We start from the raw sequence: 15,506 nt of genomic DNA on the forward strand, positions 1-15,506 counted from the left end.
CCCTGAGCCCCTCCCACACTCCAAACCCCTCATCCCCAGCTCCCTTGGGTGGCGAGCATCAACAATTTTCTTCAACTGGGTCGCAAGAAAAAAAGTTTGAAAACCACTGCCCTAGAGGGACAAGGTGCCCATGCCTGTCTTACAAAGGTGCATCACTGGGCAGACAGGTGACCATGTATGTTTGAAGAAATAGAAGACAAAGCTTACTTTTACAAGACAGCATCTGTATTAGTTTATTTATGATGCAAACTTGCACCCTGTATAAAATTATGTATTTATACACAGGGTATGAGTATGACCCTGTGCATGGTTACTCTTGTAATATGGGCAAAGTACACCCTACTGATAAAGGATATGGGTCACTGGTTTAGATATAAATATTAGAATATACCTCAACATGAGCTTATGATTGCTCTCAAATCTGATTCAAGATCAATGCAGCATGTACTGGTACTCCCATCACCCGGTACATCTGCAGCATGGTGATACTGGCTATGGCCATGTTAGCTTTTGCTGCTGGTTGTTTTGCAGCAGACATTCCCTTCCGTTGCCAACTCTTGTGAGTTTTGCAGCCAGTCTTGCAGTATTAAGCGTTCTTTTAAAAACTCCAGCTCCTGAAGTTTTCGGGAAGTTTTCATTGAAAATAAATGTACATTTCTCATCTTCATGGTTGTGGTGCAACACCTGGAGGGAAAAAAAAGCCTTAAAAAAACCTCAAAAAACCAGAAGTCAAATTAAAAGACCGTAACACTTATTATTTTTTAAACCTCTCTTGATTTTGGAATGCTTGGGCTTGGCACTATGGGCTCCCCCCAGCCAGGGGAGTTGACCCGAGGTCTCCCGGGTCTCAGGAAGTGGGGGTGCCAGGCACGAAAGGATCTCCTGGGCACAAACGGGGGCCCTCGGCTTGCCGGGGGCTGGGCAACACTTGGCGAGAAGGTGGTTCTATGGCAGCAGGGCCGGCAGGACCGCGGGCGGAGAGGGATCGGCGACAACCAGGCTGGGGGCAGGGCCAACCCGAGCGCCCCGGGCGGCTCCCCCGCCCTACGGACCCGGCAAAACCCTCCCTGCGGGAGCCAGCCCCGCCCCCGGCGGTCGCCGCAGGAGGACACGGAGCAGGCCAGGGCTCCTCCCCTTTGATCGCCGCGCGGCCGCGCAGCACAGCGATCGGCGGGAGCGCCGCCCGCCTGGGGATAGGGGCGGGGATAGAACGCGGCACGCGGGCGCCGTGCGTGCCGGCCGCGCGGTGATTGGCGGAGCCGGGCGGGGAGCGGGGAGCGGGGGCGGCGCTGGCGGGAGATTGCAGCATGGCGGCGGCGGCGCCTGTCTCCGCGGGGGAGTCGCTGTGGCCGGAGGGCTCGGGCGCCGAGGGCGGGTTCGTGCGCGCGGTGCTGGCGCTGCCCGACAAGCCCGACACCACCGTGCGCTTCTTCGAGCGCGGCGAGCACTACACGGTGCACGGCGGGGACGCGCTGCTGGCCGCCCGCGAGCTCTTCCGCACCCGCGGCGTCATCCGGCTGCTGGCGGGGGGCCCAGGTACTGGCGGGGTCCGGCGGCGGGGGCCCGGCAGGGCGGCGGTGCGCGGGTCGGGGCGGCAGCCGGCCGGCCGGGGGGTAATCTCGGCTTGGGCCAAGGGCCGGGGCGCAGCCGGGTGGGCGGCCCTGTGCTTGGGGACGCTGGGGTCTCGTGTGTGACTGTAGCTGTAGGTTAGGGTGTGCTGGGCTCAGCAGTAGAGTCTCCCCATGTGGGCGCTGCTCACAGGGTAACTGTGAAAGGACGTGGGGTGGGTGTCCTGCCTAAAGCTTGCCCCCAGCTCAGTCCTGGGCTGTTCTCTGCTGGCCGCACAACTTCTACATACCCACTTGTTACCCGTATGTTGTTACTGTAGCCCTTTGCGTCCCTCCGGCGCCTCGCTGATTACGCGAACGTGCCCCTCTTCTCGTCTGGCGTGGGTTTGTTTTTGGCTCTTAAATGCGCTCCAGAGCCTTCTGATTAGCTGCCAAGGCCCCAGATTTGAACGCGCCTGCTGCTGGTGCATAGGATTCTGGGTCATGGTTGGCATTTGAGGGACTCTCTGTAAGAGAGTGAGCAGAAAGTGTGACCTCAGTTATGGATGCATTTTTAACTATTTAGGAAGCTTCAGCAGGTCCACAAATTTTTGCTGTGTCAGTATTGGGGACTAAACAATCATTACAACAGTGAGGATTTGTTAGTTACCATTATACAGTACTGTAATCATCGGATCACTCTATTTAACTGCATGTTGCCCTATTGCAGAGTAAGCTTCTTTACTGTATCTGCCATATGTTGTTTCTGGTGAATTTATTAAATTGAGTGAAATCTCAGATTACACATTTAGCAAACCACCTATGCAGTGACTCCCATTTAAAAGTACAACCGAGAAATACAGGACTGGATAGATTAGTTGGAGAAGTGAGAGCAATGTGTTGGGGGCTGCCACCTGGGCTGGCTCTAAGCAAGAAATGTATTGATGTTTTGGGTTCAGGAATGAAAATCTCTTGTATGGTTGCTTAAGGGGATAAGACTTGTGGTTTAATTATGTTCAGTTAGGTTTAAAACACTTCTGAAAGATCTTGTGGGCCATGGTTCCAAACCTGTATTCATATTAGACACACACGTTGACATTTGTCATAAATATAAAGGGAAGGGTAAACCCCTTTGAAATCCCTCCTGGCCAGGGGAAAGCTCCTCTCACCTGTAAAGGGTTAAGAAGCTAAAGGTAACCTCGCTGGCACCTGACCAGAATGACCAATGAGGAGGAGACAAGATACTTTCAAAAGCTGGGAGGAGGGAGAGAAACAAAGAGTCTGTGTGTCTGTCTATAGTCTTGTCTTTGTCGGGGATAGACCAGGAATGGAGTCTTAGAACTTTTAGTAAGTAATCTAGCTAGGTACATGTTAGATTATGATTTCTTTAAATGGCTGAGAAAAGAACTGTGCTGAATAGAATAACTATTTCTGTCTGTGTATCTTTTTTGTAACTAAAGGTTTTGCCTAGAGGGGTTCTCTATGTTTTTGAATCTAATTACCCTGTAAGGTATCTACCATCGTGATTTTACAGAGGGGATTTCTTTATTTCTGTTTACTACTATTTTTATTAAAAGTCTTCTTGTAAGAAAACTGAATGCTTTTTCATTGTTCTCAGATCCAAGGGTTTGGGTCTGTGGTCACCTATGCAAATTGGTGAGGCTTTTTATCCAACATTTCCCAGAAAAGGGGGGGTGCAAGTGTTGGGAGGATTGTTCATTGTTCTTAAAATCCAAGGGTCTGGGTCTGTAGTCACCTACGCAAATTGGTGAGGCTTTTTACCAAACCTTGTCCAGGAAGTGGGGTGTAAGGTTTTGGGAAGTATTTTGGGGGGAAAGACATGTCCAAACAGCTCTTCCCCAGTAACCAGTATTAGTTTGGTGGTGGTAGCGGCCAATCCAAGGACAAAGGGTGGAATATTTTATACCTTGGGGAAGTTTTGACCTAAGCTGGTAAAGAGAAGCTTAGGAGGTTTTTCATGCAGGTCCCCACATCTATACCCTAGAGTTCAGAGTGGGGGAGGAACCTTGACAACATTTAAAAGTCTAAGCACTTGTTTTAGACCAATAAGTGGTTATTTATAGGTCTCAAGTATCAGGGGGTAGCCCTGTTAGTCTGTATCCACAAAAACAACAAGGAGTCCGATGGCACCTTACAGATTAACAGATTTATTTGGGCATAAGCTTTCGTGGGCTAGAACCCGCTTCATCGGATGTATTTATAGGTCTCTGAGTTGCTGTAACTTGTGCTCACTGGGTATTTCCCCAGTGGACCGCGGGTCAGCTAGGAATAGCCAGAGTATGACACGCTCCCCCTAGCCTTGCACCCAGGGTTGTGGGAAGGGAGATGTTGAAACTTGTTGCGCTGGCTCTACGCATGCTTGGAATTTCCCTAATCTTAGGTATTTGTGGGTGGTTCCAGTTCCCCTAGGTCTGCAAAGTAAGTGTAATGGGACAGACTTTCCCCTAAATTATTATGTGGCACCTGACCTGTTCGAAATAAAATGTTTGGCTCCAAGCTAAGAAGGTTGGATACCACTGCTTTAGGTGTTTAACTTTAGATACCCAAGCAAGAAAACTTTGTCCTAAATTCATGTAAGCACTCCTCTTTGCCTTTCCCATAATCCTAGGGTGATAGGACACTTGGAATTAAATCGTTCCTAATCTGTCCAGCCAATTGTGTAGTGCAGTGTTACACCATGATTGGCAATATTTTTAATGTCCCTCCCCCCCCAAATTGTAATAACTAACCAACATGCTCTGAGGCATAGTGCAGTCCAGGTACTGTTGTCTCTAGTGGCTGTAACTGTGAATTCCCGTTTGTGAATTGCATTAGGCTGTTTGCCAAGTAATGCCTTTCAGCAATGAATTTAGCATGTTAATTATATAGTGCATATTTTTTTTTCCGTTTCCTCACTGTGTAACTTATATTGTGAGCATCTAGATAAGCCCAAAGAGAATGATATCCAGAAAAATACTGCAATGTGAGAGGCAAACTTAGGCCATGTCTACACTGACAGTTTTTTTTACTGAAAGTTTGGTTGATGATCAAAAATGTGCTAAAAGAAAATCATTGTTGAATGTTCACACTGTCTTCCTCTGTCAGCAGAGCGCATCCACACTTGGGGCAGTAGCATCAACAGTGAGAGTAATGCACTATGGGTAGCTATCCCACAGTTCAGTTGTCCGCCTTCTGCCGCTAGGTCTTGTGGAAAGGCGGAGTGGATCGCAGCACATCATGAGTCTGGGCTCAGTGTCCCATGATGCACTGCTTTCCATCCCAGCATTCCATGTGCTTCTGTCTTTGGCTCAAGGCATTTTTCAGTGTTGCTTGTTTTCTGCTCGCTCTGCCACCTGTCTGAAAGAATGGATCCTGCACTGCTATCAGATGCTCTTCTAGCTGTCAGTAGCACATTGCGAACGGCAGTGCAGTTAATTCGTGAAGTTCCAATCTGAGCAGGATTCATGGTTGCCTGACCTGCTGTGTGCCATGAATAGAAGCAATACACATAACTTTTGGCATTCACGGAAACACTGAACACGTGGACTGTCGCTTTTGGGCATGGGAACCCAGCACTGAGTGGCGGGATGGCATCGTTATGCAAGTCTGGGATGACTGCAGAACTTTTGGGTGAGGAAAGTCACCTTCCTGGAACTGTGTGCTGAGTTCGCCCCAGCCCTGTGGCGCAGGGATACCCAAATGAGAGCTGCTCTCAGTGGAGAAGCGCATGGTGATCAGTGTGTGGAAGCTAGCGACTCCAGATTGCTACCAGTTGTTTGCAAATCAATTTGGAGTTGGGCAGTCAACCGTTGGGGCTGCGTTAACAGGAGTGTGCAAGGCCATTAATTGCATCCTGCTATGAAAGACCGTGACTCTTGGCATGTGAAATAGCAGATGGCTTTCCCTAATTGTGGAGGAGCAATAGATGGTGCACACTTTCCAGTTTTGGTGTTGGATCATATTAAAGAAGTTCTGTATTAAAATCACAAATGAGTTTGATTCCCCATAGTTTAAATTCCAGGGTATTATTAATTAAGAGGTCTCTTGGTTTTTGGTACTGTTTCTCTCCCTCTGTGTGAAACTTGCAAGCTGCTAGTTGCCTTAGTACATTTTAAGACAGAGTCTGTTCTCAAAGCAATTCACACAGAGAGAGACTCAAAGCAATACTCTGTAACAACAGAAACAGCACCCAGAGACTCCCTGCCCTTTTGTTGTATTAACAATTGTGATTAAAATAGAGATAGAGGATGTATGTGGATGGATGCTTGGTGTGGATAATAACTGAACGATCAGGGAGGTGCCAGCCTAAGAATCCAGTGTCCATCGGCTGAAGAAGGCGTCAAGTGAAAATAATGAGAGGACCCCCTGGAGGGCAGACTGGAATCCACCCAACAGCCTCAAGAATGGGAGAACCAAAGAACAAGATAACATCTGGCAGCATGGAGCCGTCAGGAACGTGCTATCTGCTGATTGATTCAGCAACAGCATGATGAAGCAATTCCCATAGACTGGCATAGGAAGAAATTCCTATAAAAATGGACTCTAGAAAGCGAGAACTTTGGGGTCTGATTCTGCAAACCAACTTCCAGGAGCATCAGATGAGCATCTGACAAGGCCTTGCTCCCTCCTCATGTCCAGGTCACCTGGCCAGTGGCTTGGCATGAGCAACTCTAAGGCTGGTAACTATGATAACAACCTTGCAGAACCTGTGTGTGTGTGTGTGTATGAATGAATGTGTGAATAAATATGAGACTGAATGGAATGTTATAGCTATAACTGCTTACTATGATTCTTTCTGTATTCACAATACATGTGGTATTTTGCCTTTTCCTCTTTAATAAGATCCTGCTGGTTTTTAATTTATTGGTATAACATTGGCACCATACAACCTTGTGACGGAGTACATCAATAGTAAGGGGTACTTCTCCGTGGTGTTGCAGGCACTTGTGGATCACTGTGGGCGTTTCACTAACCTCAATACGGGGTGGTCTGGAAAGGTGCATGATGCATGTATCTTTGGGAGCACCAGCCTGTACAGAAAGTAGCAAAATGGGGCTTTCTTTCCAGACAAGAAGATTACAGTAGATGTTGAAATGCCCATAGTGATTCTGGGAGACCTGGCATACCCCTTAATGCCATGGCTCATGAAGCCTTACATGGGAAACCTAAAGAGCAATAAGGAGCGATTCAACAATAGGTTCAGTAGCTGCAGGATGACCCTGGAATGCGTATTTGGCAGATTAAAGGCATGCTGGCGATGCCTTTATGGCAAGTTAGACCTCAATGAGGATAATATTTCCACGATCGTAGTTGCGTGTTGCACGTTGCCCAATATTTGTGATGGTAAGGGGAAAAAGTTTGCTCAAGGGTGGACTGCTGCTTTTGAGCAGCCAGATACTAGGGCTATTAGAAGGGCTCACAACAGGAGACAGTTCAAATCAGGAAGGCTTTGAGGCAACACTTCGAAGATGAGAATCAGTAATGTATGTTGCTATGCTCTGGACTACAATGCTTAATGAAATCAAGTTTTGCAAGGAGGAACTTGTGATTTTTTGTGGCCTATGATTCAATATAAACTAATGATTTAACTGCTTGCTTGCTTGTTGCTGCCATGTGTTATCACAATTTGCAGGAAACAGAGTTCATATTAAAAAAAAAAACCCTTCGCTTTTCTTGTACAAAAAAATACAGCACCACCCGCACCCACGCCCACAATTGCTGTGGGGAGAGGAGGTATCAGAGGAGGGCCGACTTTCAGAGCTGTGCATAAGTCCAGCTGTCATTTGAAAAGATGTCTGGGGGGTGGAGTGAGCGGGAAAGCAAGAAGTCCTAGACAACGGAAAGGAATTCACGGGTGGAGTTTGGGGAAGTCATGGGAAAGAGTTCTGAATATGCTGGTGGGGAGGACAGACAGGCATCTGCTCAGTTTGGAGCATTATGAAGGATGGTAGCATCTTGGTTTGTTTCTCCATAACTTTTATCATCCTCTCTATTGCATCCCTGTTGTAAGCCTCATATTCTTTTCTGTCCTGCTTTTTGTTCTGTTTTTGCTTTTGTCCTCTTTTCTGTCCTCCACTGCCTGTGTTCCCTGTTTTTTGCATCTGAGCATTGCATGACCTCCTGGAATGTCTCTTCTTTGCTCCATCTTGGGTGCTTTCTTATCTGTTGGAGGTGCTCTGCTGGTGTGTACAGGGTGCCTTCGAAGGCCACATCTGCAGAAGCACAAAGAACAATACACAGAAGCATGATTAAGTACATGCAGAGGATTGAAACAGTACAGTAAAATACACCTCTACTAACACACAAATCACTTCCTCACTGACCAGCATGGTGAGTTTATCCCAGGAGGAGGTACGTTCTACATCAAGAGAAAATGGGTTCTACATCAAGAGAAAAGAGTCCATGGGGCCGGACGAGTTGCATCCGAGAGTGCTGAAGGAATTGGCGGCTGTGATTGCAGAGCCACTGGCCATTATCTTTGAAAACTCGTGGCGAACCGGGGAAGTCCCGGATGACTGGAAAAAGGCTAATGTAGTGCCAATCTTTAAAAAAGGGAAGAAGGAAGATCCTGGGAACTACAGGCCAGTCAGCCTCACCTCAGTCCCTGGAAAAATCATGGAGCAGGTCCTCAAAGAATCAATCCTGAAGCACTTGCATGAGAGGAAAGTGATCAGGAACAGCCAGCATGGATTCACCAAGGGAAGGTCATGCCTGACTAATCTAATCGCCTTTTATGATGAGATTACTGGTTCTGTGGATGAAGGGAAAGCAGTGGATGTATTGTTTCTTGACTTTAGCAAAGCTTTTGACACGGTCTCCCATAGTATTCTTGTCAGCAAGTTAAGGAAGTATGGGCTGGATGAATGCACTATAAGGTGGGTAGAAAGCTGGCTAAATTGTCGGGCTCAACGGGTAGTGATCAATGGCTCCATGTCTAGTTGGCAGCCGGTATCAAGTGGAGTGCCCCAAGGGTCGGTCCTGGGGCCGGTTTTATTCAATATCTTCATAAATGATCTGGAGGATGGTGTGGATTGCACTCTCAGCAAATTTGCGGATGATACTAAACTGGGAGGAGTGGTAGATACGCTGGAGGGGAGGGATAGGATACAGAAGGACCTAGACCAATTGGAAGATTGGGCCAAAAGGAATCTGATGAGGTTCAATAAGGATAAGTGCAGGGTCCTGCACTTAGGACGGAAGAACCCAATGCACAGCTACAGACTAGGGACCGAATGGCTAGGCAGCAGTTCTGCAGAAAAGGACCTAGGGGTGACAGTGGACGAGAAGCTGGATACGAGTCAGCAGTGTGCCCTTGTTGCCAAGAAGGCCAATGGCATTTTGGGATGTATAAGTAGGGGCATAGCGAGCAGATCGAGGGACGTGATCGTTCCCCTCTATTCGACATTGGTGAGGCCTCATCTGGAGTACTGTGTCCAGTTTTGGGCCCCACACTTCAAGAAGGATGTGGATAAATTGGAGAGAGTCCAGCGAAGGGCAACAAAAATGATTAGGGGACTGGAACACATGAGTTATGAGGAGAGGCTGAGGGAACTGGGATTGTTTAGCCTGCAGAAGAGAAGAATGAGGGGGGATTTGATAGCTGCTTTCAACTACCTGAAAGGGGGTTCCAAAGAGGATGGCTCTAGACTGTTCTCAATGGTAGCAGATGACAGAACGAGGAGTAATGGTCTCAAGTTGCAGTGGGGGAGGTTTAGATTGGATATTAGGAAAAACTTTTTCACTAAGAGGGTGGTGAAACACTGGAATGCCTTACCTAGGGAGGTGGTAGAATCTCCTTCCTTAGAGGTTTTTAAGGTCAGGCTTGACAAAGCCCTGGCTGGGATGATTTAACTGGGAATTGGTCCTGCTTTGAGCAGGGGGTTGGACTAGACGACCTTCTGGGGTCCCTTCCAACCCTGATATTCTATGATTCTATGAAAATCAATATGAAAGGGTCGCAGTGCAGTTGACTAGGGACAATATTCTAAATTTTGCACCCTTTTCCACAGATGGGGGTCATTGTAGCAGATATCTCACTCCTGAGAGTGAGCAAGCGTGCATCTACTACACACTTGCAGATTCCGTCCCAGTCCCTATGCCGTTTGCCTGTGTGCTGCTTTGGTCCCTGCAAGTGTTTGCAGAATGGCGTGGGAAAGTTTCCTTCAATGGGGGAAGGAACACAGAAGCTCTGCCAAGGAACCTTTGGCAGAGGATTGGCGAGTACATCCAGAAAAGTTTCCTAGAGATCTCTGGAGGATTCCCATGAAATCTCAGTGTGCATCAGCACCTTGTTCTGCCATACTGCTTAGCTGCACAGGGGAATGTCCAGCACACAGAAACACAGCCAGCCTTCTACATTTCTATGCCCTCAACCCACCTCTGCACTTCACAAAGCAAAACCACTTACCAGGGGTCTCGTCTCCTCTCATCCATGGGGCTACTGGTGGTGGAGGTGGGGTCGCCGCTGAAGATAGCATCCAACTCCCTATAAAAATGGCAGGTCTGGGGCTCAGCGCCGGGGCGGTGTTCTGCTTCCCTCGCCTTCTGGTACATGTGCCTCAGCTCCTTGGTCATTGCTCTACATTGTAGCATGTCCCAATCATAGCTCTTTTTTGCCCAAGCTTCATGAAATCTGCCAATGGGTATTGAAATTCCTATGGCTGGAGCGCAGTTGGGACTGCACAGCTGCCTCTCCCCAGATCCAGCGGCTCCGCAGTGGTCCAAGTGGGAGAGCGTCTGCTGTGTGGAACAAGGTCAGTTGGGAAGATGTGACGTGAGCTCTCCAGGCCGAGCGAACAGCATGTTGAATTTCAAAAATTCCCGGGGCTTTAAAGGAGAGGAGGGGTGGACAGTTGCTTGCCTGGCTGTAGGGCAGCAGTGTTGGAACCGCTGACCAGAGCGGTTGGGATGGGCATTGTGGGACAACCTCTCGAGGCCAATTACAGCAATAAAATAGTGTGGTGTCTATACAGGCACTTTGGTGTCAAAACTTTTGTGTAAAAAGCCCTATGACTCTCTTTGAGGTGGTTCTATTTTGTTGCTGACAGTGACATTGCAGTGTGTAAACCTCTACTGTTTCATTGCCAAAAGCTGCCTTTTGCTGACAAAACTGTGCATTGTAGACCAGGCCTTAGTATAAAGAAAAGGAGTACTTGTGGCACCTTAGAGACTAACCAATTTATTTGAGCATAAGCTTTCGTGAGCTACAGCTCACTTCATCGTATTGTGCTTGATCAGGAATTGCTTTAAATACAGTAACTCCTCATTTAAAGTCGTCCCGGTTAACATTGTTTCGTTGTTACGTTACTGATCGATTAGGGAACATGCTCATTTAAAGTTGTGCAATGCTCCACTATTATGTTGTTTGGCTGCCTGCTTTCTCCGCAGCTGGCAGCCTCCCTACGCGCCCCGCCCCCCGCCCCAGTGCCTCCTACCCACCGGCAGATCCCGTGGATCAGCGCCTTCCCATTCCTCCCCTGCCTACGGCCCGTAGCAGTCAGCTGGCTTGCGGCATTGAGGAGAAAGGGGCGAGGCTGGAGGAGCAAGAACTTGGTGCGCAGGCTCCCCCTCCCTCCCCTGCCTCCTGAACACCGCAAATCAGCTGATTGCCCTTGGCAGGAGGGAGGGGGGAGGAGCGAGGACGCGGCTTGCGGAGTAAAGGTGGGGGGAAAGAAGAGGCGGGTTAAGGGTATGGGTTTGGGCGAAGGGGTGGAGTGGCCGGGCCGAGGTTTGAGTCCTCCGCCCCTGGTGCTTGCAGAGTAGGGAAAGCTGCTGCTGCGCAACGTGCTTCTCTTAGCCCACAGCACCTTCAGCCTCCTTGCCCTGCCTCATTGTCTCCAGTACCAGTGGACTGTACCTGTGCGGGGTAAAGTAGGTGCACCTCCCAACTGTGGTACTGTACGTACAATAAGTTTGTAAACACCCAGCACATGCACACTACCCCCCCACCCCAGCGATTCACTGGCCCAATGGCCCTGCTCGGGAATAGGGCTCTACACCAAGTGCTTGCGACGCCACCGGCTGCCTGCAAAGCAGCTGCGGGCGGTGCACAGCAGAGGCCCTGCCTTGCTGTCTTGCTACAGAGTAAATCATGTTTTATCTGCTCCCCCCCCTTCGCTGGAGGGAGGCAAGAACACAGGGGGCGGCAGCCCGCCCAAAGCAAGTTCCAGGAGTAGCATTCCAGCTCCTGCTTCGCTGGAGCAAGGGGGAGAAGTGGCGCAGAGATGCACAGAACCTGGCCCTGCTCCCATGAAAGTCTGTGAAATGCACAGGAGCTTCGCCATTCACTTGGAAAAAAAAAAAAGGGGGTGGGGGGTGGGGGGGAAGCAAAACAACCATCTCTAATGTGTTTTTTCGAGTTCAGCAAGAGGAGCAGCCGGACAATCCACCTTCTTCCACTCTCTGACTCCACCACCTCAACCACGCTTCATACTCGGCAATGATGATTGTAGTATTAAATTGCTTGTTTAAAATGTATCTAATGCCTTTTGTCTGGCAAAAAAAAATTTCCCTGGAACCTAACCCCCCCCTATTTACATTAATTCTTATGGGGAAATTGGATTCGCTTAACATCGTTTCACTTAAAGTCACATTTTTCAGGAACATCACTACAATGTTAAGTGAGGAGTTACTCTACAGTGTAATGTTACTAGTTCACATTCAGTAAAATAAATCTGAATGGCACGGTCACAATAGTGATAGTAATTTTTCCCTCAATTGTGTCAAGAGGGAAAACATTGTTCTGTAATACATGCTAAACTTTGATTTTTTTTTTATTTGCACTGTAAAGACTTATTGAGCTTGACAGTGTATTACAAATTTTAAAGCTCATAAAGGTTCAAATCCAGAAGATATTAAACATGCATGCATGCATTTATATTCTTCCTTAGTTCCAGGTTTAAACTGAACCAAAACTTAACTCTTGAGTATCAGCTACAGTATTCAAATGTCCTAAAGTATAACTTTTATTTTGAATGAAGGTCACATGTAAAACTTCATTCACACATTCTTCATGTGCTGCAGATGGTCACCTCTTTTAACTACTTTAAAACCAGACTGAACAAAATACTAAACATCATGCTGTATGAGCAATCCTGTGTTGGCAGAGAGAGAGCTTAACAGCGTGTGTTTCCATTTCCTCTGATTCTAATGTAACTCATTTGTATGGCTATTGGTTGAGTTCTGAATGAAGAAAACAATCTAAAATCCTGCTATAGTTGTAAGATTTGTAGGATAAGTGGGTGGTATACTTATTAAAGATATAAAAGGGAGAGAAAAGCTTCCAATTTGGTGGACTTAAGAGTAAAACCAAGAATTTTGTCAGCTACACATAGTTTCCTTAGGGTAGTGGGTTTTATGGTGATGTATAGGGGGGTTTTTTGAATTAATGTGCATGCTCTTAACTCTTTTATTTTATTTTATTTTTTATTGTGGCAGAATTCAGGTCACTATATAGCAGGAGGCCGCCCCTTGAATTAATGTGGACAACAGAGTTTTTCATGAGTTATCATTGGTAGTACTCCCCTGAAGAGAAAACTGTAGCTTGTTTCCACTCTCCTTGCTCAGAAAAACTATTGTGTAGTGCGAAAGACAAACTAGAAAATCTGAGGGTAAAACCCATATCAAGAGGGAAAAGTAGATCAATTTTATAGATTAGTGAAAATTTTTGAAATTGACTCGATTGCTTTCTGGGTCAATCAAGTTTTCTACAGAATCTGGAGCTGTTCTTAACACTTGGAAATCCGCATACTCTTTACAACGAAGTGAGATGTTTTTATTTTGGTTCTTGGAATTTGTGTGTGCTTCTTCCTTGCTTGTCAAAATAATACTGTATCCTCTAAAGGTTATTACATTTATCCTTTGCAGAGCTCTCAATTACAGAATGTATGTAAGAAAACCAATACTACATTTACCTTACAAATATTTTATTCACTTTTCCTCTTCCTGTAGGAAATCAGAAACTCGAGAGTGTTGTGCTTAGTAAAATGAACTTCGAATCTTTTCTGAGAGATTTACTTCTGGTTCGTCAGTACAGAGTTGAAATTTACAAGAACAAAGCAGGAAGTAAATCTACCAAAGAGAATGACTGGTATTTGGCATACAAGGTACAATTTTCTATCTCCATATGATTGAAGTGGAAAAAAATGCAGATGTTTACTATGCTTCTATTCATCCAGTTTCAAACTTCCTTACAGACTTTCAGTGCCTCCAGTTGGCCACATGATTGGGGAGGGGGAGGGGAGGTATGTCCATATTTTTCCGTATGTCGCAGCATTTCCCCGCTACTCCAGGGTGGGTGGATCCTGCACTGCAGGTGTGCCATATGATGCTCTGGGGGAGCTTCAGGACAACTGACTTACTGTATAGCTGGAGGTTTAAATTCATATTTTTTTTCTGCAAGTATAGTCTTAATAGTTTGAAAAGTTAGAACCCTGTCTATTTTATGTACTGTGAGCATGCAGTATTTCATTTGTCCCTTTGTGCCTTTAAAAAAAAAAAGCATGTATATACAGCATATTATATTACTATGTTTTACAGCATCAAAAAATCACTACACTACAGGTGCCAAAATGTTTCTATCCTCACGCTCCAAAGACAACATTGTATTAATCACATTTAGGCTTTCTTTGCAACCATTGGGACAAGAAATTTTTTTAAACCAAAAGCTAAAACTGTAGAATCTGAATGTCCTGTTGTCCACAAATTACAGGCTGGGTGTTTTGACACTTCTGGATTAGAGTAACATAATTTGAGACTAGAAAGGTAGTTCAAATTAATCTTAGTTTGAATGTAGTGTTGTAGTTGTGTTGGTCCCAGGATAGTAGAGAAACAAGGTGGGTAAGGTAATGTCTTTTATTGGACCAACTTCTGTTGGTGAGATGCAAGGTTTTGAGCTTACACGGAGCCTGGAAGAGATCTAAAGAAGAGCTCTGTGTATATTCAGAAGCTTGTGGCTCTCACTAACAGAAGTTGGTCCGGGTAAAAGATATTACCTCACTCCCGTTATCTTATTTTAAAAGCAGTTTCAGATTTCAGGATAGTTTGGGAATCCAGTTGCATTGGGAATGAATTTTATTGGATACAAATTTATGTAGTTAATTATCATATTTGCTTTTATTTCTATTTCAGATGATTTTAAAGTTTGAGAAATCCTAGAACACTGATTTCTCTGAAATGCAAAAAAAACCCCAATTTGTTCTACTAACCTGGACAGTGTTTGTTCTGCAAAAGATTAGAAAAAAAATTGTAGGGCTGTTCTAAGTTTTCTTTCTCAAATAGGGTTCTCCAGGTAACCTTGCCCAGTTTGAGGAAATTCTCTTTGGCAATAATGACATGTCGACTGCCATTGGTGTTGTGGGTGTTAAGCTATATACTGCTGATGGACAAAGAATAGTTGGAGTTGGGTATGTTGACACTACGCTCAGGAAGCTGGGTGTCTGTGAGTTTCCAGATAACGATCAGTTCTCAAACCTTGAAGCTCTGCTGGTTCAAATTGGACCTAAGGAATGTGTGCTACCAGGAGGAGAGACTTCTGGAGATATGGGAAAACTGCGACACGTAAGTGGGGTGTATATGTGGACTGACTGATTTACATTTGTATTATTTGAGAATGGGAAGAAAAAGCTCTGAAATAAGTTGTGAACTAAGATTGATAAAGGCTAAGAAATGAACAGGATTAATATATTAACTTGAGGGAATTCTGGATGATATATACATCGCTTGTTGATTAAAACGTAATCAACAACAAAAGATACTGTTAATCCTTGTCTATGCTTTCGAGTTAGATCTACGCAAGGCAGCTCAAGTCAACCTAATTCTAAGTGTCTACACTAAAATGTTGCTCCTGCTGATATAATGCCCACTGTGCCAACTTAATAATTCCACCTGCACAAGAGGTGTAGTGGTTAGGTTGACATAGTTAGGTCGACGCAGTGTCTGTACAGACACTGTGTTGCTTAC

At 46.1% G+C, this 15,506-nt stretch overlaps 1 protein-coding gene across 4 annotated transcripts in view; it reads left to right on the forward strand.

Moving 5' to 3' along the window:
* The first annotated feature begins 1,285 nt into the window (after positions 1-1,285).
* Positions 1,286-15,506, forward strand: part of MSH2 (mutS homolog 2) — a 105,529-nt gene continuing 91,308 nt past the window's right edge. For 2 of the 4 annotated variants that reach the window (XR_012158275.1, XM_073339150.1), the window contains exons 1-3: positions 1,286-1,536; positions 13,497-13,651; positions 14,826-15,104. Coding sequence is in view for 3 of the 4 variants with exons in the window: in XM_073339150.1 (XP_073195251.1) it covers positions 1,308-1,536; positions 13,497-13,651; positions 14,826-15,104 (663 nt within the window). In the remaining variant the exon portion in view is untranslated. Of the gene's footprint in view, positions 1,537-13,496; positions 13,652-14,825; positions 15,105-15,506 lie in introns of those variants that run through there. The other 2 variants (XM_073339151.1, XM_073339153.1) reach the window with 2 other exon arrangements.

The sequence above is a fragment of the Lepidochelys kempii genome, chromosome 3 (genome assembly GCF_965140265.1).
Source record: "Lepidochelys kempii isolate rLepKem1 chromosome 3, rLepKem1.hap2, whole genome shotgun sequence".
Taxonomy (NCBI): Eukaryota; Metazoa; Chordata; order Testudines; family Cheloniidae; genus Lepidochelys; species Lepidochelys kempii.